Genomic DNA, 26,031 nt, shown 5'->3' on the forward strand with positions numbered 1-26,031 from the left:
ATTTTTGAAACTCCGTGCGGCACCACTGATGCAAGCACACTCTCCACGGAGAAAAGCTACATCTGAGCACCGGTGTCCTGATGCTCAGAGGATGCCCGGCTTTCTGGGGAGAAGCGTCGGGAAGACGAACGGGTTAGAAAGTCCACTAGCCACTGCTGGAGCTGCTTGGGTACTTGTGACCGGGCGACGCCTGCCCAGCCGCGCGCGCACTCAGCCTGTGGAGGCGCCGGGACCCTCACGCCCCGGTCCGGTGCTCTACCTCCGCAGCCCCGGGCCGCGGTTGGATAATGCACTTTGTTTACCTCGCCCGGGCCGAGTCATCCAACTGGGAGGCAAGCGCCCGCACCCGGGGCCGGGAGCTGCAATGGCAGTGGCAGCCGGCCGCGGGCGCGGGAAGCCGCCCAGGGACTGGCAGCCGCGAGGCTGATTGATGGGCACCCGGCTCAATGAGGGCGGCCCGGGCGGGGACGGGGCGGGGCCTGCTCTGGGCTGAGCCAGTCGCCGGTGCCGCTGGGGGTGGGGGGGCGGAGGCGCCGTAGAAATGTGTCGGTGACATTGAATGGGGAGACTGAGCGCGAGCGAGGCGCGCGCGCGCACACACGCGCACACACGCGCACACACGGCCCCGCTCGCTCCGAGATCCCCGGCCACGTAAGTAACTATTAATACCGCCTCGCCGAGAGATGCGGGCGTGCTGAGCTCGGGGATTGGCCTCGGGCACCGTCGGCCGTCCCCTTCAATTTTAAGTACACATTCCTCTTACCTCCGGTTGGGGGAAGAACAAAATAAAAGAAGAAGAAAAGCCGTCAATTTTCTCCAAAACAAACCCCACCAGGCAATTTGGGTTGAGAGTAGGGGGAGACGGAGTGGTTGCAAATTATTCCAAGGCGAGATCCAGTTACCGAACGAGAAAGGAACAGCGCGGGTTGACCGGGCTGGGGGTGCATCCCCTTCCAGGGCCGGGAGGACCCCCGGAAGCTCGTGCCGGGGAAATCGGAGACCACTGATCTACCCTTGTCCCTGCCCGCACTTCTCGCTTTATTCGGAGGACGATCTGGAGCGCGAGGGAGCGGCGACAGCATGAGCCGGTGCTGACCTCCGCCCGGCGGGCCAAGCCCTGGGCTTTGCCGCGGTACCTGTGCCCGGACCACAACTCTGTGCCCAGCTTTTGCAATCTTTTGTTGGCAGCGCTGACAGCTCTAAGTTAAATGCTCCCTTGCTATTTTTTTTGTCTGTTTGTTTAAATTTTGGAGAGCTCTTGCGGTCTTGGAAAAGCCTCAGACGCCATCTACAGTTAAAACGTAGGTAACTACCCTCTCCGGCACCCCCCCTTCCACGCCCCCCACCCTTTCCACCAAAAAAGGGGGTGCAGAGCGGATTCTGGCTGCGGTGCAGCGCGAGCCGGTACCCGTGCTTATTTCCTTTTTCTTTTTGTTTGGTTTCTAACGCGCTGAGACCAAGCAGCGGCCGTGCGCTCCCCGAAGATTGCACAAACTACAGCCGGGCTCCTCCGCCCCGTCTGCGGTTCGGAAGCCTGCGTGGGGATCGCTTCGGGAGACCCGGCGCTGCAGCTCCCCACCTTAGCAATCTGGTTACTCGTCTAGACCCACGCTGGAAGAAGAGAGAGAGAGAGAGAGAGAGAGAGAAACTAAAAGTGTGAAGATTCTGCAAATCGCTGGCGGCTTTGGGGTAACAAAAGGACCCGAGTTGCTGCCGACCGAGGACCCCCGGGAGCCGGGCTCGGAGCAGACAAGGTGCCCGGCGGCGCCCATTTGGGGGCTTCTAACTCTTTTCTCCACGTAGCCCCCTTCCCGTCCCCTCCCCTCTCGTTCCCTTTTAAAATCCGTGGCACCGAGGCGCCTGCAGACGCGCTCGCCAGCGACTCGTCTCTCCAGCGGGTTTTTTTGTTTGTCGAGTGCGACCCCCACACTCATGAACATACACAGGTCTACCCCCATCACAATAGCAAGATATGGGAGATCGCGGAACAAAACCCAGGATTTCGAGGAGTTGTCGTCTATAAGGTCCGCCGAACCCAGCCAGAGTTTCAGCCCGAACCTCGGCTCCCCGAGCCCGCCTGAGACTCCGAACTTGTCGCATTGCGTTTCTTGCATCGGGAAATACTTATTGTTGGAACCTCTGGAGGGAGACCACGTTTTTCGTGCCGTGCATCTGCACAGCGGAGAGGAGCTGGTGTGCAAGGTAAAGAGCCCGGGGTTTGCTTTTGCTTTTTTTTTTTTGTCTTTTAAGAAGATGCCCCCGGCCTTTTGGAGGGGGCCGGAGCGGGCGGAAGGTTGCCGAGCCCTGCAGTCCGGGGTGGGGGGGGGGGGAGGGAGATTCGCGGGATAATTATCCGTGGTCTCGTTAACTGGGGTTATGTATTTATTTGTTCCTGTTCGACTAGTTGCGAAGTTTTTAGAGCGTTGCGGGCAATGCGGCGGGCTGCGGCGGGGGCGTTTTGGGGAGAGCCCGCGGTGTGACTGTGCGGGGGCCACGGCCACGCGTGTTCCCAAAGGCTCGTGGAGCTCCTCCGCGCGACGCCGGGTCCCGCTGCCCGGGGGTTGCTCCCTGGGTCCAGCCCCCTCCCCTTTCCAGCACCGAGGAGGGAATCCCCCGCTAATTTTAAGGCGCTGATGACTTGGTTCCTTTCGCAGCCATTGTTCTCAGCAGCGTGCAGGTGTTGAACCTTTGTTCCGTAGGTGCCCCTTCAAAGAGACACACAAAGGTGTCCCCTCTGGCTGAGCCCAGGGGCCCAGCGCGGGGAAGGAGTTCACAAAGAGCTTGCTTCTGCCAGGAGCCTTGAAAGGAGGGTTGGGGGTGGAAATCAAAGCCGCCAGCGCACCTTTGGGTGCAGGAAATTGTGAATCCTTTGGGTCGTTTCCTCTTGTCTCCGTTCCTTCTCGTCTCCAGCTCTCCGAGCCGGAGCCCCCCTCGACCCCGCTACTCCACCCCCCAGCACACACCATTGCCTGTATGGTTTAGAGGCCAGCATTTGGAGCCTCGGGGATTCACATTGCTAATGCAGAGATGGGCACTTTCCTTTCCTTTTCGTCTTTGACCCTGAACTGGTTGGTGTCTGTGTTGAGTGTGTCTGTGTGTCTTTGTGTGCGCCCACAGGGCTCCAGACAAGGGGATGAGCAGGAGACTAGTTGCAAAACAAACAAACAAACAAAAAATGAAGACGGTAGAGCAGGCTACCCAGGAATTGGACATAGATCAAGAATTCACTGTTGCTTAATTTTAGATTTGCTCACTGTTGTTTTTTGGGGGGAGGGAGGTAAGGATGTAGTAAGGAGTGGGGACCCCTGATGTCTTTGAAATGGGCACTCGGCACAGCTGTGCTACAAAAATAATGCATCACACTTTTACCATCAACCACAGGCTGCTTTGTGAACTTGCTTTCTTTCATAGGGGACTGGAGTATTTCATTGTGAAACATGGGTTTTGTGAAGGGTCTCCAGTCTGTTTTGCAATTGTTCAGTTCAGACCAAAGGGGAAAATCAGAGACTCTTTAAATATTGCTCTCTGCTTGTACTGAGCATTTGGATATTTTGCACCTTCTCCAAGCTACTGAGACTCAGAGCAGCTATTCCCAGTTAACCAAAATTCAGTAGGCTATTCAGAGCTGGATTGAATTCTCAGAAGACCTACAACATTGTACAATGGGGTAGTCATCCTTTGAAATGAATGAATTCCACAGAGCTGCCACTCTCATATGAAATATGCACAATCACCCAGCAGTGAGTGTTTTCACTCCTTTTGCTAAACTTCGGTAGAGCATTTTAATATTTTTCAAAGGCTGGAGACGCGTTTAAGTCAAGGGACTCTGCCGCCAAATTCTGCAGAAGCATCTTGCCCGCTATTTCTTTGTTTAAAAGCAGAGGTGACTCTGGCCCCTGCTGTTTCTTTCTCCCTTCAGATTTTTCAAGACATATTTCACTTTGGGCTGACCTTATAGTGTCATTCGTAGACTTGCTCTCTGGCCTGAAACTATACTTAATCAGCTGGTTCAGTTCTTGCAAAGATTGAATCAGCCCCTCACCAATTACTGTGCGGCTGCAAGTGGATTTAAGTGCAGTATCATTGTTCTGCTTGACAGAGGTCATCCCTTTAAGACACAGCAGCTTCTGTTTGCCTGCCTTTTTACCAGAGGTGATGTGGGTGACTTCTTATGCAAGCATAGTTGTATATAACCTAGGAAGCTCCAAGTGGTTTTATAAGGCTGCTTCTATGAACTACCCTCACGTATGCACTGTGGACTCTTGGCTTACTGCAAGGCTCAGTGAAATCTACACACTGCATTCCAGTTCCTTTTGACATCTTAGAATATAGAGTTCGTATCTCCTAGCTCTGTGTTGACCCAAGAAAAAAGTCTTTGCAAAAACAGATCCAATGTAAAATGCCACTTACAGAGAACTCTGTAGAATTCTGTAGGACATAATTTGGAAGAGAGAGACTGGAGGGTCATTTAACCAAAATAATCATGCCTGTTTATTGTCTCCCTGTGCCTACTTTAAGCTAGGCAGACGAAGGAAGGGGACTTTAGGGGGTTCTTAGCTTACTGTTTTCATGGAAATGCTTGTAGCTACTGTGCAGATTGACATAATTACTATCTTAACAAAATGGGCACTTTTTTTTTTGCAAAGGCTATGAATGATGGGTTAATCTCTGCCTTATCTGAACTGTCACATTATATAACTAAGGCTCCAAATTAAACATTTAAAAGAAGCTGGCAACCAGGCTTATGGCTTGATTTTGCACTTGCAGGTGATGGTTTAAATACCAATCCAAGCCCATAAATGCCTGTTATAGCTACTAATAAAAGTTTGGTTCCTACCCATTTGGGAAAACGTAAGTACTTGCTTTATTTTTCATACTCTGTCCACCATCTTGGAATTTAATTTAATCTCTTCTACAAAGGGTATGGCTGCATTTTGAAGCTGCCATGAATTGTTTGATTTTTTTTTTTAATTTTAATGTCCATCCAGTTTTTCAGCAGCAGGACAGGATAATAGACTAAAGGTACTGAGCAAAAAAAAAAAAAAAAAAAATCACCTTTTATTTTTTAAAATGCAGCTCGAAGCAGGAAGTATGTTATAAATAATCATAACTCCATGAGTACTGGCGACACAGCCTGAAGCCTGGTGCTTCAGATCCCAGCATCCTTATATAACGCCGTGTTTACATTAGCCACTGCAAAGCCTTTATTACTCTCTGGGAAATTTTTGAGGCTTTCCTGGGTTTCTGCTGCCTGCAGTCTGGGTGTTAAAGTTGACTCAAGCATTTCAGATTCCTAATTGAACGGACCTCTGAGGTCACCGCTCGCAGGTCATCATTTGACAGTATCAGGGTGTGATTTGTGGTCTCTGGAGACACTGAAGTATCCATTCTTAAATTCTAGGTTATAGTGGCAGCATCTGTGCCACTTTCCTGAGATGCCTTATTATGGTTCATTCACAACGTTACTTGGCTTCCTCACCGGGGTTCGCACCAGCCCTCCCGAGGTTCTTAGGAGGCCGGTTTGACTCACAGATTTGGGGGGTTTGTTTTTTGCAGCTAAGAGAGACTTAACTCATGGATTCTTAAGTAGCAGCCTGTGTCCCTGGCTGGGTTTTGGAAAGCCTGTGAATCCCCTTAAGACAAATCCAATATTATACATGCTTTTGAGTGGTCATTGTCAGCTAAGGGGACAGAGCTTTTATCGGATTCTCATGTGGGATCTGGACCCCCAAAAGGTCAACCATGTTCTAAATCAATGTCTCCGGTTTCTGAAGAGGAGGGAGGCCCAGTGATTCTGAGTGCTTTATCCACCTCGTGCAGGTTATTGGTGGCCAAGCCAGGATTAGATTCTCAAATTTGATGATTTCTAGGCCAGCGTTTCCCACACACACTGCAAAATGATGATCAAGGAGAGTATGGTCTAACTAATGAAAAAGAAATTTAAGAAGCTAAGTGATGGTGAACCGATAACATTCAGTGTATTGTTAGAGCAATCCCGGCCTCCCATGCTTCCCAGCAAGGAACCCTGGAGCCTGCCCCTCACTTCTGCTGCACCAGATAGACTCATCATACTCACATTCCCAGGCGGGTAGGAAAGCCACATTCCAAACCCAGAGATTTGTATCCCTGAGTTAGTGGAGCTCTTGAAATGAATGAAGGCGTTTTCTTGTAACCTCAGGAAAATCCCTGTAGTAGTTAATTCCTCTTAGATCTGTCTCCAAAAGGTACCAAGGATGGATTTTCTTTCTAAATAACCCCACAATGAGGTGGCATTTCACAGGCTTATTCTGATTCATAGAAAATCATTGCATAACTGATTCATTGAGCTTGATATCTGTGGAGGGAAGAGAGAAAGGAGCGTGTCTGCTTTCTTAATAAGAAGGACTGTGTCCTTTCCTAGCTCTGCCACTGGGGGCTTGATTTGACTTGTTATCTGAGCCTCAATTTCCACATCTGCAAAATGAAGGTATTGAATTAGGTAACCTTCAGTCTACGCATTTAATCTATTAATTGCTATTATGTTGTATACTGCTGTACAACCCAATTATGCAGCACAAAATATGTTGTATACAGTTGCTGTAGCTGTATAGTGTCGGTGTACTTTTTTTTTGAAGGTAAATGAGGTGTTATCTGTGCAGCTTTGGGATGGGTCCCTTTCAAATTTTGCCTTAATTTTTCTATAAACAGAGGGGATGAGGATAGAGAGAAAAAACTCATAAACTTATTTGTGATTTGTTTTGTGTAATTGTGTATACAGTTTGTGTAATATGATACACAAATTGTGATACACAACTTGTATATTGTATTACATCTGGCTGAGCATTCTGACCTTCGTTTTCTCATATAATCCTCCCGACACGGTGAGTCAATCACTTGCCCTTTTGCACATGAGGACTCGGAGGCTCAGAGAGGTCAAGCCAGTTATTCAATGCCACACAGCTGGTAGGAGGCAAGGCCAGTGTGGTCTGGGTCCAAGTTTGGCCCATGTCTATGGGAGGCATCCACATTCTGTGACTCGGTTGTACAGGATTTGGTTGTACTCTGACTGTTGGTCTTGTTGTTCATCCTGCCCTAGGTGTTTGATATCAGCTGCTATCAGGAGTCCCTGGCCCCCTGCTTTTGCCTGTCTGCCCACAGCAACATCAACCAAATCACCGAAATTATCCTGGGGGAGACGAAAGCTTATGTGTTCTTTGAGCGCAGCTATGGGGACATGCATTCCTTTGTTCGCACCTGCAAGAAGCTGAAGGAGGAGGAGGCGGCCAGGCTGTTCTACCAGATCGTCTCAGCGGTGGCCCACTGCCACGACGGGGGGCTGGTGCTGCGGGACCTCAAGCTGCGGAAATTTATCTTTAAGGACGAAGAAAGGTGAGTCTCGTTCCTGTCCAGGCCAGTGTACTATAGCAGGCTGCTCAGAGAGGTTGGAGTGGACATTGTGTTTTGCTGCCTGCCATCCAGGTGAGGAGGAGGGAGCGTGGAAAGACAAAGGGAGGTGGATATCACAGTGTTTGAAGTGCCCTTGGAAAGCAAATTGCCGCTCCTCTAAGAGATGTTATCAGATGCTCACAAGTGCCAGATTATTCTGTGACCCAGTAGTTATTTTTGTCTTGGTGTCTTGAACTCTGAAGGTGGCTGCCAGCCCGTGTGGCATTTTCAGTGTGAATAAGGCAAGATTTTGAGAAGCTTTTTGCCTTCGGAAAGCTCCGTGCCTGGCATCAGTTGTTTGTGATTCATTCATCACTCATTCAATAGATATTTCCTAAGTCTGTTCCTCAGTATGAATTACAAGTCTCAGTACTGTGACTATCAAGTTGCGTTAGCTAGTCAATGACCTATAAAGGAAATGTTACAGACCCTACTTACTCTTATGTACTGGGTCAGATGGGAACTGGGGGCTGGGATGTCAGTTCTAACTAGGAATTGGGGAGTCAAGAAAGTTTTTATAGGAGAGGTGATTGTGGAGCCAAGACTTGAAAGACGAATATGTTGTAGGCAATGTGGGAAGGACCAATGTTCCAGGTGAGGAAGCTGCCTGTGCACATGCCTGGCAATGTGAAGGTCTCGGTTATTTTAGGAGACGGCCGGACAGGATGCTAGGCATCTGGGCTTCATTCATGGTTCTTCCGTTAACTCATTACATTCTATTTAGCAGGTCCCACTGGGGCCCTGCTTTCTCCTCCAGCTGACTTTGATTGTAAAAAGTCTTTCAAGTTACTTTTTTCTTTTTAATAATGTGCATTTTTAGAGAAGTGGAAGCAGCTGATTTACGTCCATTGTTGACTATTCCAAGGATTGTTCCAGGGGCTCTGTATACATGATGTCATGGAATTCTCGTGACTGCCTTGGGCATCCTCAGCTCCTGTTAGCAAAGTGTTTAGTGAAGTGAAGTTTCCATTGTCACAAAGCTATTAAGGACCATCTGAATACAAGGCTAGTGCACATCATTCATTCATTCACTCAGTGAACATTTCGGGGCTACCTTTTATCTGTCGGGAACAGATTTACTATCACACCTTTCCATCTTCCATTTAGTTGGCCATCTATCCCAGTGGGCTGTGGTATATTTAGGCGATTGCTTATAGAAGTCTCATGGCATCCAAATGAGAGAGACCTCGTGGTGTGTGCTTTGGTTTTTCCATCTTCATGGTCTGAGCTAATCGGGCAGTAAATGTCTGGGAAGCACAGGTCGAAGGGCCTGTGGTTACTTAACCCAAATGGAAAAATTTCATGAACTTTTATAATCCAGCTGAATATACAAAGTGCAGAGGGCCCCTGGATTTCCTGGACCCACAGAAGTTTCTTGTTTCATATTTTTACCCATAAAGGAGTATCATAGGAATCCGTGGTGGCCAATATCCCGGTCTCTGACAGTGGATGGCATTTACCTTTATTAACAAACTAAAGAAGGTCGGGGGGCGCTATTCGAAGATCTAGAGTGTGGGGCGATGGTTACTTTTCTTTCAGCTCAGGTGTGTCTGCCCTTGGAGCCTGGAGACCCAGGTTCTTATCCTGTTCTTGCCTTTACTCCACTCTGTGACCTTATATTGGTCCCTTCCCCTTGGCCTCAAGTTCCTCATCCTTTTATTGTCCTGGCTCAGTTCTACTGGCTCTAAGGTCTTCCCGAGTTCCCATACTCAGGCATGTGCTGCTTTGAATATTCTCATATGGAAAGATAAATACACATCTGACCCCAGCAGAATATTGACAGAGGTATCCTCTTTGCCCTTCCATGTTTCACCATCCTTGAAGATCTAATAACTCTAACTACAAAAATAAGAGGTAAAATTTGGTGACCTCTATAAGCTCCTACCGTAAGGTTATCATTTAACACACTTAATTCTCTCTGCAAATTGGAGAGGTGAGTATTAGCATGTCCATCGGGTAGATGAGGGCTCCGAAGTGTAGCATGGTGAAGTCTCAAAGTTACAGACATGAAAGAGCAGAAATAAGGACATATTATCTCTGTTAAGTCAGCTCTCAAGAAATTCATTTGGCCGCCACCAGGAGTCAGGACAATCAGTGCTCCCTGTCATGGGGATCTGCATTTTTAAACATCATCTTTGATTCTGTCTCTTTAGAGAGGAATTTCAGGCATCAGCAAGGACGAGGGGTGGGTGACCCATCCAGGCTTATTAGCACAGCCGTGGTAGACACAGATTGGTGAGGTGAGTCACAGTAGGCTGGATGTTCCCAGGTCACAGGATATGGGAGCAGAAGCAGACGCTAGAGGTTCCATGCTTCAGCCCTTTTGTTTTGCCACCAAGAAGCAGAGCCCCAGAGGTGAGGGTGCTCACCACAGAGCCCACAGCTGTCTGGAAGTAGATAAGGGCTGAGTCCGACCTCACATTTGCTGGGGCAGGGATTCTCCCCCAGGCCTGCTTGTCCTTTACGGGAAGACGTGTAAGACGGCGGGTCAACGCATTGTGGCAAAGCCAGAGTCTTCGATGTCGCAGGGGCTGGGGAAGAAATACACACGGGTAAGACGCTTCCAACACGAGGACTGTGGGGCTCTGATGCTCAGTCTGGAGTTATGTTTGACTTATGCAGAAGAGCAGACCCTTTCTAGAAAGAACTAGAGAGAGGCATCTCATGTGAATGTGAAACCAGGACACCACTGGAGCAGGCGTGTCAAAGCTCAGTCCTTTTTAACTGCAAAGAGCATTTTCCTTCTGAAAAAGACAACCTAAGTGACAGGTAGGAAGCTGGTCTTCATCTGTTTCCAACATGTCTGAGCACCTGAGCCCGAGCAGCCCAGCCTCCCGAAGGAGCACTGGGGGGAAGGAGAACTCCCCATGCCACAGGTGAGGCAACTGGGCCACACAGGAGCTAGGTGACCTTGCTCAGGGTCTCACAACCAGTTCAATGATGGAGCTAGCCTAGAAATCCTATCATTTCCTTCTATTTCCTTCCATTTCCTTCCTTCCTTCCCGAACCATGCTGAGGTACCAGCAAACTTGCTGTGCTGAACACGACATGTATCTGTCTGGGCAGCTCTGAGAAGGTTGCTGCTTTCCTTTTCAAGGACATTCTAAATGTTTTCATCAGTAGCTGACAGGACCTTTTTAATTTTCACCCAACCATCAACTTTTTGTAAAAGATGAATAATGCTTAGTGGCCTTCTTTCATCTTGTTTTTTTTTTTTAATTAATTTATTTATTTTGCTGTGTTGGGTCTTCGTTTCTGTGCGAGGGCTTTCTCTAGTTGTGGCAAGCGGGGGCTACTCTTCATCGCGGTGCGCGGGCCTCTCACTATCACGGCCTCTGTTGTTGGGGAGCACAGGCTACAGACGCGCAGGCTCAGTACTTGTGGCTCACGGGCCCAGTTGCTCCATGGCATGTGGGATCCTCCCAGACCAGGACTCGAACCCGTGTCCCCTGCATTAGCAGGCAGATTCTCAACCACCGCGCCACCAGGGAAGCCCCATCTTGTTTGGTTTTTTTTTTTTTTTTTTTTTTTTTTCTTTTTGCGGTATGCGGGCCTCTCACTGTTGTGGCCTCCCCCGTTGCGGAGCACAGGCTCCGGACGCGCAGGCTCAGCGGCCATGGCTCACGGGCCCAGCCGCTCCGCGGCATATGGGATCCTCCCAGACCGGGGCACGAACCCGTATCCCCTGCATCAGCAGGCAGATTCTCAACCACCGCGCCACCAGGGAAGCCCCATCTTGTTTGGTTTTTAACCTCTCGACTTGGGACTGTGAGACAGGTTTTGTCACTCAGCATATTCTAGTTCCCACGGGCCACCGAGTTTCATGGTAGAGTCTCTTTGTTGGTCTGCATGGTGGCTGTGTGGCAACCTCACCTGTATTTCCTGAGAAGAATAGGAGTCAGGGGCCCTGGGATCTCTTTGGGGCCATGCTGCTGGCAGCCTTCACTTTTGGTCCTAATCAATAGGACCTAATGCATAGGTATTTCAATAGGACTAAAGCTTTTTCCTCTCTTGACAGCATCGAAGAGTTAGAAACAATGGGTTGGAACCTGATGCTCAGAAGGGCTAGAAGGTTGACGAGATGTACCAAAGGTAAAGTGGACAAAAGCACAGGCAGGGAATGAGGAATCCTGCCCCAGCAGGCCTGGGCCGGCCACTGTGCGTCTGCCTCTCCTCCATGCCGAGACGTTTCTGCAGGGCAGAGCCTCAGTCATTTTGTTTGTGTTTTGAGGAAGTTAAACCCCTATCCTGATTGAACTCGCCCTGGACACACCCTTTGCATCCCCAGTTCCTGTGGTAAAATCTGAGACGGTCTGTGTGAGTAGGTGGGGCCCCCTGTTGGTTGGGGCCCTGAACCTGAGAAAGAGCAGTGCTCAAATTCCCAGAGGGTGTGCCTGCGTCCTCCAGCCCCTCTCGCCCTGCTCTGGGATTAGAGGGATCTGCTCAGTCAGTCTGCTTCTCGAGGCCCATGGCTCAATCCCAGCCTCTAAGGGACAAGGCCAGTTATGCCCGTGGAGAGTGAGTTGCTGTCTGGATTCCAGTCTCTCCTCTTGCACTTATTCATGACCTTAACTTTGACAAGTTACTTAACCTCTTCTGCCCCATTGCCTCATCATAACGAGAGGACTTCGCTCCTGAAATTAAGTGAATTAATGGCAGTGAACCTGACGCTGGGTGCACAGCTGGCCATCAGCACGAGATCCCGCTGCTGTCCTTAGCCTCTTCTGCACTTGCTGTCTGGCCCTCTGGGTGACACGGGGCCAGTCTGCTGACTCAGGATGTAAAGAGCCCTTTAAGCTGGTGCATCCTGGGGCTGCAGCGGGGCCACCTGAAGAAAGCGGCAGGGGCAGGGCTTGTGCCTACAGCAGTCCCCGTTTGCCAGCTGGATTTCTCCTCTCCCTTGCCACCCCTCACCCCAGCTCCCTGCCCCCAACCACAGTTCAGTGTTGACATTTCTTTGCCCAGAAATACCCCATGTGAAGGAGAAGACGGCTTCTGTACGTGTTTCTTCTTTGGTTTGAAGATTTTTATCTCTTGACGTCAGAGGTCTCATTTCCTCTGCTTTGTGGAAGCCGATCAGTGCCTGCTTCTGCCAGAGGGGACTCTTTGTAGGAACCCAGCGGCCTGGGGTTTTCGGTAGAACAAAAGCCCTCTGCCCAGGCACCAGAGGACCTGCACCTCCCTGTGGGGTGAAGGCCTCTTCCCTCCCACACCAGCCGAGGCCAGTGCTCTCTTTCCCAGGTGTTAGTATCTATAGTAGTCCTCCCTTTAGATCTTCCAGGTTTTTCTCACCTCTCTTGGGGTTCAGTATCTAACAAAGCACAGAGGGCAGGCACTGGAGCCCTGGAGACCAGACTCTGCTTTCTTTCATTAATAGTGATTTACGTTAAGTTGTAGGCTCACTGGGTTTTAGGGAAACACCTTGCCTTTTTGCTTTGAAGGAGCCAGAACTCCTGGAATTCTCTTCTTCATGTTGACCATGTTGATGTACATCAGGCCCATCTTTAGGGAAAGCTCCTCTCCCCAGATCCTTCTTCTCAGGATGTGTCGGTGACGCCCTCCGGTAGCGCCCACACTTGCCTCTGTCATCGCATCTCCCGCTCTGTCGTTATTGTCTGTGTGCATCTGCAGACTGTCCTCATCTCCTGCTGGCCTGGGAGCTCCTCGGGGTCAGAGGCTGTGTCATGCGCACTGTTCCGGAACATGGTGGGCACTGAATGACTGGAAATGCCTTTTACTGAGTAGGAGCTGCTCAGATTGGATTCTAATGACAGAGTGAGAGGGGCAGGGAATGTACTGATCTAATGGTCATCTCGGTCATTGCCCAGATGGGAGCCCAGAATGACCAAAACTTAGGATCTCCCACGTAGACACCTTTTTTCAAGAGAACTGTTTACAGAGTTCCACATCAAGTAACAAATCATTCCCATCTTGATTTAATGATTTATGCAAAAGTGACATTTATCTGAGATACCATTATCCAGGCCTGTGGTGGGTGTCATTTTATTTATGAAGGGCTTCAGGTCACAATTAGAGGGGAGGGCTTCCTCAAGGTTCTGTGCTTAGAAGTAGACTAAATAGTAGGAAATCCCAGCAGGATTTCTGGCTGGGCTCTTTACTATTGGGGCTTAATAAATTAGCTCATGGGCTCGACTGGGACCCCTCAGGCAAATGGAGCGGAGGGCACGGCGGTGAGATTTTTGATTCCTGCACTTGACCGTTTGACCTTGGCCTGCCTTCTCTGACATGGGATGGAGATAATAAACTAAGAGTATCCAGCACAGAGCCTGGTGCACTGCAGGGACTTAAAAAGATACCTGTCATGACTGCTGTCCGTCATCCACTATGGCTGTGAGCCTCATACCCCAGCAACCTGTAGATTCATTTATTTGTTCAACAGATATTTATGGAGCACGTGGTATGTGCCTGGCACTATTCTAGGTGCTGGAGATACCACAATGCCGCATGAGACAGAAGCCCCGCTCTCACGGGACTTACATTTTAGTGAAATAATATCTGGGGTCCACCATGTACCAGGCCCTGTTCTAACTACAACACTTAAATGAATTTCATCTGAATTAATTACTATATTTAAGTTAAGCCGTTTAAACCCAATAAGTGAGTTCCTGCTATGGTTATCAGCATTTTACAGATGAGGAAACCGAGGCTCAGAGTCGTACAGCCAGTCAGCACAGACCTGGGGGTTGTACCCAGGAGACCTGGCTCCCAAGGTTAGGTCCTCAAATGCCACATTAGCTGCAGAAATAGATGCCACGTAAAATACACCCTTGACCTCAACTCGTAGAAGGAATTTTCGTATGCAATTAGGCAACAAATGAACACCACAAGGACCTGGCCGGCTGGAGTCTACGTGAAGCTCAGGACTCGGTTTCCTCTGAGCAGTCTTGGCAGACATAGACTCGGCCACAAGTTAACTAACCCCACGGGCAATCCTAATATGTCCTGTTGTTCCACTTTACGGAGTGGGTTTGGTTTCCTCTGCAGAACTATAAGCTGGGGTCCATTTATCATTTGGACCCTCATGCCTAGCACAGGACTTAGCATTATAAGTGCTGAGTGAATGTATGACATTTGACTCAGTGGGGGTATGAATAGCCCCATATACCCTGGAGGCATAAATATTATAAGAAAAATCCCCTAAATATACTGATGGAAGAAGACAGTGGATGGAAACAAATTTTAAACGTCCTTTATCCAGCCCTCTTGGCAATTTCTCTAAACCATGGACAGAATCCAGTCTACTGGAAATTTCTTTGGATTCTAGACATTGCAGTTCTTGAGCAGTCACGCCAAGATGCCCTGAGCTCTAGACAGAGGTTAGAGCTGGGGGCATCTCACAGACATGAGAATCACACTCGCTTGCAAACGTTTATTAAGCACCTATTATGCACTACTTGCCCTGCTAGGTATTAGGGATACAAGACTCAGTACCAGAGTCCTCACCTCATGGAAGACACAGTGCAATGGTTATTTTTACCACCACATCAGAGAGGAAGGGTGTGCATTAGCGAGCTGTATGTGAGCAGGAAGAGGATATTCCAACAATGGAGTGGGGTGTAGAGAAGGGTTATGTCAGGGAGGAGATGGGCTCCTTCACAGGGCTGTTCCGGGTGATGGAGGAGGGAAGGGGAGGGGTCCCGAAAGTGCCAGCAGTAGGTGGGGAGGGACTGCTGGGGGAGGGGACTCTGGGGCGGGGTGGGGACGGAGATGAGGCTGAAGAGGTCTAGGGCCTTGGCCTCATGCCTGGGACCTTGAACTTGATCTGAAATTCAGGAGGAGCCATTGAAGTTGTTTTCTAGTCAGGGCTGGGACGGGGTCACGTTGTGATTCCAGAAGTGTGTGTGAGGGATGGACTGTGGATGGACATCCACTTCAGGTTGCTGAACCAGGACTCAGGCAGTGGGGGCGGGGGAGGGGAGGGGGATTTAAATCCAACCCTTTTATCTTTGCAGATAAAGAAATCAGGAGGGGAAGGTCCTTCCCCAAAGTCCTATAACGTGTTAGTGACACGACCAAGAGCAGAACCCGGTTTTCTGACTCCCTGAACTTGTTCCGTCTCTGCTCAGGCCACCTGGGGAAGCCCCAGTTTAGGACCCTGCCAAGGGAAGCATCCCCGTCCGGCCCAGTGTGTGGACCAGCCGCTCACAGCGCTGCTGGGGGTGGCGGGGCTGGAGGGACTGGCCTGAGCCCTGCCCTCACCCCACCAATGGGGCATGGATAGGAATGTTCTGGGCCCCAAATCAACCGAAACAGCACCTCAGGATGTGCCTGCCTCTTCCTGGAAGAAACTGGGCTGGTGGTCCCTTGGGGCAGCGCTGTCCAGCATGGAGCAGGGATGATTGCCTGGGAAGCTTTCCTGAGAGGCTGAATCGACTGATCTGGGGTTGGGGGAACCTCGGGGACCCAGGTCTCAATGCAGGGGAGCGAGAGGTGGATGGAGTATCGATGAGGAGTCCGAGCTGCGTCGCCTCCTTTGGATTTCCTGGCTGTTCCTATGACAACGGCAGGCAGGCTGCATGGGGACGGGAGGCGGGGTATGGCTTCCCCAATCCCACCACGGCCCTGATGAGTCAGACACGAACATGCGTCTGCACGCCAGCTACACAGGCTTTTACATCCTGGCTGGGCAGCCGGTGCCGTGGAAACACCTAGGTGCTTGAGTCCGCTTGGGTTTCTCCTCCCAACTGTGCTGTTTCCCAGCAAGTGACTTCATCTTTCCAAGCCGCAAATTTCTCTGAATCAAAGCGGTGCAGGAACCACCACGTCCCAGATTGTGGGGTGGTGTTGTAGGGCAGTCAGAGGATATACTGCCTTCTAGAACTTACCAGCCCTCCCTAGGTCCCCCTCCCCTTAGACTTCTCCCCCCGCTACCCCCAAGTTGTTCACTTACTGGCTTACTTGCTGCTCTCTTGCTAATTTGTGAGCAGCTTGATCTAAGTGCTAGGTCTGTTCACTGAATCTCCAGGAGCTGGCGTGTCGGTGGCTCTCAGAGGTGACTGCTGGAAAAATCTATACACACAAGAAACAGAGGCTCAAAGGAGTAATGATTTATCGGGCAGTTTAGCGACCTGGGGAGTCCCAGTGGTGGCCGCCAGGCTAGCAAAATGCAGCCCATGGAGCTCAGAGGCCTTCCTTGAGCCCCCCAGCAGTAGCCCCAGCTGGAACCCTTGCTTGACAACTGGACCGGCAGCCAAGGGTGGCTTTGCAGTAGCGGCTGTGGCTGACTGTGGCTGACCTTTCTCCCTCGACCCTTTGCCTGCTTGGACCCACCCCACGGAACGGCCTTCAGTGACTTCCGGACTTCCTGTCCAGGCCAAGCCCACTTGGTCTGGCTGAACTCCCAGCCCGGCCCCTCCCTCGCCGACCCTGTCCTGATCTCTTCCTGCTAGGAACCCAGGGTGGGTTTTGAGGTTTAAAAGCAAAGGATGATTTGCTTGTGCATACCTTTTTTCTATTTTGGATGGAGCACTGAACATGGAAATCCAGGCTCTGTCACTCACTTTCCAGGTGGCCTTGGACAAGTCACATCTGCTTTCTGTAGCTCAGTTTCTTCATCTAGTGAACGGGCAGGTCCAGCTACCACCACCCACCTCATAAACTACAGCACTTAGATCATGTATGTGATGGTTTTGTAGGTGCTCTGGTGTTGAATAAACCCGGGGCCATATTTGTCTCCATAAACCCAGGGTCTCCCTTAAGAAGTTTCTCTGTCTTGGACACCAAGTAAATCTGTGATGTTGGTGCCAGCATGTCTTTTGGAGAGGACACTGGCATTAGAATCCTCCTGACATGGATTAGAGCTCAGTTTTTTCAGTTACTCTACGTATGACCTAAAACATTTCATTCTCTGTGCCTTGCTTTCCTTATTTTTTAGGAAGTGGCACATATAATATTTGCCTTTCAGTTTTGTTATGAGAAATAAGATATGTAGACTGAAAAAAATCCCAGCATTTTATAGATGTTTAATTCGTCGTTTCCTGTTGTTGTTACTACAATTATTATATCAATATCAGGATGTTATATAGGAAGGGTTGCAGTCCCTATAGCTTAAGAGTTAAAGGAAAGGTAAAATCGGGAAATCTGAAGCTAGAAGAGCTCTTTTCAGGCCATGTACCATTGGTTCTCATTTTACAGAAGGGAAACTGAGGCTGAGGTCGATTTCGTGACCCACAGGGAGCCACTCAAGCCTCTGCTGAGAGTGGGTAGGACATTAGGTCAGGGCTTTCAAGGCGGGTGCGGATGCTCTGTGCGGGTGGGGAGTGGAACTGCATCCTGCTGGTTCTGGCTTCCTCACCTGGCTCAGGATCCGAGGACAGGAGGCCTGGCACTGGGCTAGGCCTGCACCTGAGACACAGGCTGCCCCCGTGTAAGCCTTGTTCATTCAGAGGTTGAAAGCAAAGCAGGCTGTTCCCCACCTGTGCCAGGGACAGGTTGCAAAATGCACACAGGGATGCAGCTTGCAGGCCAAATCAACCCTGCCTGGGGCTCAGGGCTCAGGGCTCTCTCCTCCAAGAAGCTGCAGGAGATAACCACTGTCATTTACAGCTCTTTGGCCACACAAATCTCCACCATCCTTCCTTGTCACTTTCAGGAGTCTCTATTCTTCATGTACCATCTCTGGTCTCATCGCCTCCATGAAGCCCATCCTGATTACCTTAGTCAGTACTGAATAATGTGAGCAGGAGTGAGCTGGGCACATATTTGGGGGAAGAACATTCTAGGCAAGGGAAAGAAAAAAAAAAAAAAAAAAAAAACAAGTGCAAAGGGCCCAGGAAGGTACCGGGGCACAGAATTCATGTCCATTTCAGTCTGCCTGAGCCTTGTTCATCTGTCTTCCCCTCTAGGCTTTGGGGCCGAAGGTGGGTTCCTTATCGTAATAAGAAGGTTAGTTAGAGTTTCCACCACTTTTTGCCGATTTACTGTGCTACGCTCCTTGATAGATGCTGTACTTGCATCGTTTCATTTAATCTTCACAAAAACCGAGACGATGGGTGTGACTTGTCCTGTCTGTGTCTCCTGTGAGTAGTTTATTTGAATGACTAGGGCCATCCCGTTGATTTTTATGAAAATCCATTTCTCTGCCTGGAAATTCCTAATCCCCAGACTGATCAGGAGCCCTCAGAAGCTGGAAGACTGTTCATTCATTTCCTCCCACTATGGCGGGTGCAGGTGCTCCACCGGGCACTCCCTGCAACACTCCTGAGAGGAGAGGAGGCCCCCCCATCCCCGGGGGTAAGCTGAGCCCCAGAGACCTTCTGAAGGGCCCTGCAGTTGTGTGGCACTTCCGTGGGGACCAGAGCTGGAACTCCAGCCGGGCTTGGGCCCGCGACCTATGGGCACCCCGGAAGGTCCCGGAAGGTCCTTGTTTAAAGACGTAATCCAGACTTCTTGCCTCGACCCTTGCCTGGGAGTGATGTAAACAAGTTCAGGATGTTCCCAGAGAGGCAAGGTCAGAAGAATGCCTGGAGCGCCGCATTTCCTCCCCATGCTCTTCTAGGCTTCTCTCAGCCCACTCCGGGGGGGGATGCCTGCACGCCTGCGCAGAAGAAGCCGGCTCCCTGACCCTGGGGCGCATGCATGCTGCGCCTCGTGAGAGGACGGCTTCGCAGCCCCGCCAGCCTGGGTTGCGTTCCTCCGCCCAGAGCTGCGGTGGCGCGGGTCTGGCCTCAGCTCCCCGCCCGGAGAAAGGCGAGCGCTCAGCCGCTAACTAGTCTTCCCCACAAGTGAGCTGACCTATCCTCTCTGAGTATTAGACACGGTGTCCCCGTAAAGGAATAATAATTCTTGCCTTGGAAGTTGACTTTATACATCTTAAAAAAGAAAATATATGTAGATACCTACTCATGCTTAAATGCAGAGACGGTGTTTGCTATTTGGCACTTACTAATTGTCAGAGGCAGCATTTGAACCCCAGCCTCTCACCTCGAGACTCGGAACTGGCCTGGCTTCTGTGTGGCTGTGTCGCTACCAGCCGCGCCGAACGCTGTGTGACCACAGATCCGGATGCTCCCAGCCGGAGGCTCGGCTTCTGAAGGGAGGAGGAGGCAGGGGCCGACGGATCAGCTTAGGGGCAGCGGAGGCCAGCGGCGCATGGAGTGCTTTTTGATGAATTTATTTTTTTACCGCCCTCAGATTCCTTAGGTATTTGCATAGCTCCTGAGTCCTGAGTCTTGAGTTGGGGGAGGAGAGAGGTGAACTCGGGGAAGGGCTTAATTGACAAGAGGGAGACCTTAACTGTTTTCGAAGGCCCTTGTCCATGATCTGGAGGGGGGTTCCGTAGAGTGGTGAGGATGAAAGTGTGGTCCCTGCTGCCCATGGGAGGGAGGGGGTGGGGTTACGGGGCGAAGGAGAAAGTGGGAATCTAGGGATGTGACCCAGAAGGAGATAAGAATGAAAAAAGGGCTTTAGAATTGGCTTAGCGCGAAGAGCTTGAGGTGGGGAAGCCCGTCCCCTGAAAGGTCTTGGACGCCACGTCTCCCTCCTGCCCTCACCCTGCCAGGCACCTGAGCTGTTGTAATTTACAAAGCCCGCCCCCCGTAGAGCCTTCACCTGAATTCCACATAGTCCTGGGAAGGTGTAACTCCTTTACCCGGAGCAGGGGCCGTTGTTCCTTTCCAGGTGAGCTCACGGGCGCTCCCGGGGCTCAGCAGCGTGACTGTCCCTTTCACTCTTGGATCGAGGGATTGAGTGTCTACTGTGTGCCGGCTACTAGTCTAGGGGCCGGAGATACCGCAGGGAACACAGGTGGTTTTCTCCACGTTCAAAGTGACCGTAGCCACCTGCCCAGGAGCCTCTGGAGGTGGGGAATGAGGTGATGACCCTGAAGCGACCACTGACAGCATAATACAGAGTATCAGTGCAGAACCATGATGTGTAAATGCGTAGTATTCCCGGCGGTGATGAGGGGGATGCTGGATTCTGGGATGGGGCGCTACTTTGTATAGAAGGGTCAGGCAAGGTCTCTTTAATCAAGTGCATTTATTTGACCAGAGACCTGAAAACACTGAGCGGTGCCTGTATCTGGAAGAAGAACATTCCGGGCAGGGGCCTGGGTGGGGTGGGGAGGATCGTATGCAGAGGCCCCAGGAAGGACTGGGCTTGGTCGGCGTATGTGAGGACTGGTGCAGGGTCTGGAAGGGAGGGGGCCGTGTGGGTGAAGATGGTCGACCCCGCTCGGACGAGCTGAGACAGTGCGGAGGGTTTCGGCAGAGACATCCGGCTCCAAACACGAATCCCCTGGTTCCAAGTCTCATTCCACCGGACGATAGCCCCTCGTCACACAGATGCGAGGGCTTATTATTGTTATTTGCCCTGCAATAATTCTTCCCATAGCTGTTCTGCTACCAACACGGTGAACCTGGAGGTGAGGGAGCCTGGCTGGTCCCGAAGCCGGGCAGCAGCTGCTGGCGGTGAGGGGAGGCAGGGAAGCTGCAGAGAGAACCCACTGCGGCCTGTGGTTTGCGGCCCTTCCCCTCTGCCCTGTGGGTTTCACCGACTCACTCCAGTTTCTGAACATCTGGTGAGGCTGGTGTGAGTCAGCTCCACCTGCCACCTTAGATTAGAAGAAGGAAAAGGAAGAAGAGATTTGTTTCTAATCCGCTCAATTCCAGATTAGCACATCTAGACCCTTCCTATTTTTACAGATTACTAAAGGGGGAGGAGGAGGGCATGTGCACTACAGACTATAATAGAATATGGGTGAGCAGATAAAGAAAATGTGTTGCTATATATGACAGAAGCCCAGAATGTTAAAACTGGCAGAGACTTTAAGACTGTCTTGTCCAGATGGATGCACAGCTGTGTGCATGTACTTAATGCTACTGAACTGTACACTTAAAAATGGTTAAAATGGTAAATTGTATCTTATGTATATTGTACCACAATAAAAAAAATAAAGTTAAAAAAAAAAAAGACTGTCTTGTTCAGTACTCTGCTTTAAGGCTGAGAACAGAGAGGTTTAATGACTCACCCACAGCCACAAGCAGATAAGAGATGTAGTCTGGCCTGGAATCTGCCCTCCTACTTCCTAGCCCAGCACCTTTTCCAGTGACCACAACTATTTCTTGCTCATGGATGGAAATGAGGACCAGGAAGTAGTCACCCTTTGATCTTGGAAAGTCCTGTAATCCAAATGTAGGATCTTAGAATCAGCCCAGGGTTTCATCAGACCTTTTGCTCTAGAGAGCTCCGAGCAGTTCTCCTTGGAATAACTTGAGCCTCGCCTCCCTTCAGTGGCTCTTAGGGGAGCTGTGGTGACTGCCTGGAAAGGCTAAGACCTGCAGTTGGAGAAAGAAAGAGAAGTAGCAGTGGATGGACCTGAGTCACAGGCTCTGATTTAGGAATAAAGCCTTACTGTGGTTTCTCTGAGCAGTTTGCTATTCTCTGCTCATCTGAGCCTCCTGACACCTCAGGGCAGCAGGGTAGATGCTTTGATGGGCCCTTTTGAGATGAAGGAACCACCAGATAGAAATGATACTGACCTTGTAGGACCTCGTTGGCACTACCCATGCGGTCCCAACCACTACCTCTAGCCCCTCTTCCCCGCCCCATATCCCCTTCGTGGCAGGCCATCATCAGTGTGATGGGATGGGATTAACTGAGTTTACAGGGCCTGAGAACTATGGGGACTTGGCAGTGGAGGTGTTCTGGCCAGGAGAGTGAGAGGAGGGTGTCCGTTTTAAGCACTGAAAGGTTAATAATGCCTAACTTTCCACTCAGAGAACAGCAGGGCAGGGACACAGGAATTCTTGGGAGGCCCCCGGGCTAAGGAAGGGATGCTAGGCTAGGAGCTTGGGGGCACTGAACACATACTTATTTTGTACTTGGTGATGATATCAAGTCCCTCTGCATAAAGGTGAGTGGTCGGTTTCAGGGACTCAGAGTTTAATGCAGGATTTCTCCACCTCTGTTCTTCCCCATCGTACCCAGGAGAGTCCTGCATCCATCAGCGAGCTCAGTGGTCCTTAACTGGTGGGGGAAAGATTCACACACACACCCGTGTACCCATGTGAGACAGAATCACATATGTGCTGGCGCAAGTGGACTATCTAGGTAACCTGAGCCACATATGTACCAGGTCAAGGACCAGACCCTAGGAGTGTGATGGGCAGGACAGGAGGCAACTTCAACAGAAATCTTGGAAAGAAGATGAGGATGTTGGCTTTGGAAGGACTAGGTAATGGGATGCACTCCTGATTGAATGTTCCCTGGCCCTGCCTGTGTCCTAAGAGAGGCAGCTTGGCGCAGTGGAAGGAGCATCCAGGTTGACTTAGGAATATGTGAGGTCAGGTTTTCTCTATTTCCCAACTAGAAGGCTCTGGGCAAGTTACTCAAACTCTCTGAGCTTCCATGTTCTTTTCTGTAAAATGGGGTAATAAAATCCTTTACGTCTAAGTAAAGGGCTGTTGCGAAGCCAAAATGCCGTTGAGTGAAAAGTCCTGCTCCTGTGTTGTATCGTGTTCGCCACAAGTTTGACAGAAGCTGTGGACAGAGCTTCTGTGAGTTTCCCAGCTGGTTGGATCTGAGTTCAAATCTTGTGTCTCCCCATCATGATCCAGGTGTTACTTTGAGAGTATGACTCCATCTTTTGCTTCCTCATCACTAAGATGGGGCGATAATAGTGCTGTTTGTGGTTTGTTTACTTGCTGAAGGTCGCAGTCCCCCAGTAGATCATAAGTTTCATGCAAAGTCTGCCTCCTGGGTCCCCAGCCCTGGAATAGGGTCTGGCACCTAGAAGGTGCTCAGTAGGTAATGTTTGGCTGGGCCAGTGAATGAATGGTCATCAGAAACATGAGATGTAATGATGGGATTCGTGGGTCTCAGAGCACCCTTATGAGCTCATGTTTTCCTTCCTTTCTTGCAGGACTCGGGTCAAGCTGGAAAGCCTGGAAGATGCCTACATTCTGCGGGGAGATGATGACTCCCTCTCTGACAAGCACGGCTGCCCAGCGTACGTCAGCCCAGAGATCTTGAACACCAATGGCAGCTACTCGGGCAAAGCAGCTGATGTGTGGAGCCTGGGAGTGATGCTCTACACCATGTTGGTTGGGCGGTACCCTTTCCATGACATTGAGCCCAGTTCCCTCTTCAGCAAGATCCGGCGTGGCCAGTTCAACATTCCAGAGACTCTGTCGCCCAAGGCCAAGTGCCTAATCCGAAGCATCCTGCGGCGGGAACCCTCAGAGCGGCTGACCTCGCAGGAAATTCTGGACCATCCTTGGTTTTCTACAGATTTTAGCGTCTCGAATTCAGGATATGGTGCTAAGGAAGTGTCTGATCAGCTGGTGCCGGATGTCAACATGGAAGAGAACTTGGACCCTTTCTTTAACTGAGCTTATGCCCCACAGTGACTCAGCAGGTACCAGGAGCAAGAGAGGGCAGTGGAGAGGACTTCTTCCAGGGAACATGTATCGCCTGGTTTGGTAGCAAGAAAGACACTGACACTCACAGGCTTCTTGGTTCAAAGAAGGAAAACCGTCAAGGAGCTGACTGAACATGTAGCATGGGGACCAGAGATGCGGGATGGGGGCGGGCTCCGGGGTCCTGTCGGATGGGCAGGAGCCCCCTGGAGCTTCTCTTGCCTAATGGAGCCCCCCGGAGACTACCCCTGTCAGTTAGGCTGCTTCTGCCTACCCCACTTTCCATTTTGTTCCAAAATAGTTGCAGATCCTGATAGAATCAAAACTCTCTGCCTCAAACATACATCTTGGCATCGCACTGTTAGCATTTAACTTCTTGTCATGATTCAGGGAAGGTACCATTGGCCAAGGGTTTTTTTTTTTCTTTTTTCTTTTTAAACAAGCCAACCACCTATCTGATAATTCACGGGGTTCATTTTTAAAAAATTCGGTGCACACAGACTGACATGAAACCTGGGTGCTAAAACTAAAAGAAAATAAAAATCCATTTTGTGTCTCTTAATTGCGTTCTTCAACTCATTTCTTCTAAATAAACTATTGAATATCCTGATCAGGAAATGACATGTTAATACTTTGCTCCCTGAAGGAGGAAAAAAAATCTCTCCTTTAACCCACTATTCTGTTTTGTGTCAATTGGTTTATGGCAGGAAGCTATTAGAAGTCAAACTTCCAGATGAATTACGGCTATCATAGTTTAAAGAAAGAAAAAAGAAAGGAAGATGAAAGGAAAAGAGAAATTCAACTCCTTTTTTTTTCTTTTTTTTTTGGTGAATGATGAGGGCTGCGTTGCAGGCATGCCTCTTTCCTGAGATGATAATGTGAGATCCTGGATACTCTCGGAGTCTGAAGCTTTTGTAATACTCTGATCTCAACTAAACATTTTGTCTTTGTTTTATCGGCAACTAGTGAAACGAAGCAGGTTGTCCCACACGTATAAAATACAGGGCAGCTATTGAGTTTTCTTTACGGAGTATGATCTGTTTTGGCTTGGAAGGTCCTCTGGTTAGGACAAAAAACCTCAGTCGAGACACGCGGGAAGGAAAATAAGCTGAAAGCTAGGATGATATAAATAAAACAAGCTCTCTATCCCCATACGCACCTTTGTATTTTCAAGAACTCTTCTATTTATTAAGGAAAATGTCACATTGTGATGTATTAAGCCAGTACTTCAATTACGGGTTAACTTGGGTAACATGTTACATGCTGTAGTTAACATTTATATATATATATTTTTTCTCTGAGTATTTCTGTCCCTGAAATAACCTTTTATTTGGCTTTTCTAGATAGCTTTATTTGATTTCGAGTGGCAAAATTTTTTTTATGGCTTTTCTATTGCTGTATGATACAGAACTCTTTTGGCATCAATATTTGTGTTTCCAGTACCTCAGTTATTTGGATTTTACTGCCTGTATACGTTTTGTGAAATGGTCATGTTTTTGGGTAGGTGACACGTGGACTCTAGTATGTAAATGTTACTTGAATCTGTGCTTCATTATAGTATGTGGCATGTATGTTCAGACCTTGGATGCTTTATTCCTACTTAGCAGGATCCCGGCCTCGCGTTCCCAGGAGGGCGGCTTATCCGTTCGTTGTTGGGAGACAAGGAGGCCATGGATTTGCTCTTGATTCTATTTGGTAAATGGAAGATAAAAAGGAGAGAGGGCTTTTTACATTCTGAAGATGGGGCTGCGTCAAGAAGGACCTATTTTTCTTCCCTCTCCCTTATTTTTTAAGTCCCCTGTAGGAGGAAAGATTGGTGACATGCATGGTGGGAATCTATGGCCTCTGGTGCTTTGTCCTGTATTTGGTTTCATGTTTCTGTCCTAATCTCTTCAATCAATAAACTTGTGCGTATTTAACTAAACCCCTGGGGTCTGGCAAATGATGATTTTCTGCTCTTTGGGGTTTGAGGCCACCTCACAACAGCCAGGAACTCATCCGTTCTCTTAGGTTGCCACTTTTTTACGAGGGAACCACTATTATTATTTATACAAAGCAAAACTACCTTCCGTCGTGTTCGGGCATATGCTGGCCAAATTAGATGTAATATCTCACTGAATTCACACTTTCAGAGGTGTGAATTATGTTCCTATTACAGATTAGAAAATCAGCCCAGAAAGTTGTATAACTTGCCCGATGTGAAACCACCTTTAGGTGAGTGGAGAAT

General features: G+C 49.6%; 1 protein-coding gene across 1 annotated transcript; it reads left to right on the forward strand.

Annotated features, from left to right (window-relative positions):
- Positions 1–582: 582 nt before the first annotated feature.
- Positions 583–25,711, forward strand: TRIB2 (tribbles pseudokinase 2). Its single transcript, XM_060117313.1, has 3 exons — positions 583–2,202; positions 7,076–7,368; positions 23,309–25,711. Exons 1-3 carry the CDS (start codon positions 1,933–1,935, stop codon positions 23,775–23,777), a joined length of 1,032 nt encoding a protein of 343 aa, XP_059973296.1. The 5' UTR covers positions 583–1,932; the 3' UTR covers positions 23,778–25,711.
- Positions 25,712–26,031: the final 320 nt, after the last annotated feature.

The sequence above is a fragment of the Mesoplodon densirostris genome, chromosome 14 (assembly GCF_025265405.1).
Source record: "Mesoplodon densirostris isolate mMesDen1 chromosome 14, mMesDen1 primary haplotype, whole genome shotgun sequence".
Classification (NCBI taxonomy): domain Eukaryota; kingdom Metazoa; phylum Chordata; class Mammalia; order Artiodactyla; family Ziphiidae; genus Mesoplodon; species Mesoplodon densirostris.

Excerpts from the sequence above, each read along its gene's own strand:
- TRIB2 (XM_060117313.1), top strand. The coding sequence starts at position 1,933 with ATGAACATACACAGGTCTACCCCCATCACAATAGCAAGATATGGGAGA. Across the intron at positions 2,203-7,075 it reads GAGAGGAGCTGGTGTGCAAG|GTGTTTGATATCAGCTGCTA; the intron begins GTAAAGAGCCCG and ends ATCCTGCCCTAG. Across the intron at positions 7,369-23,308 it reads ATCTTTAAGGACGAAGAAAG|GACTCGGGTCAAGCTGGAAA; the intron begins GTGAGTCTCGTT and ends CCTTTCTTGCAG.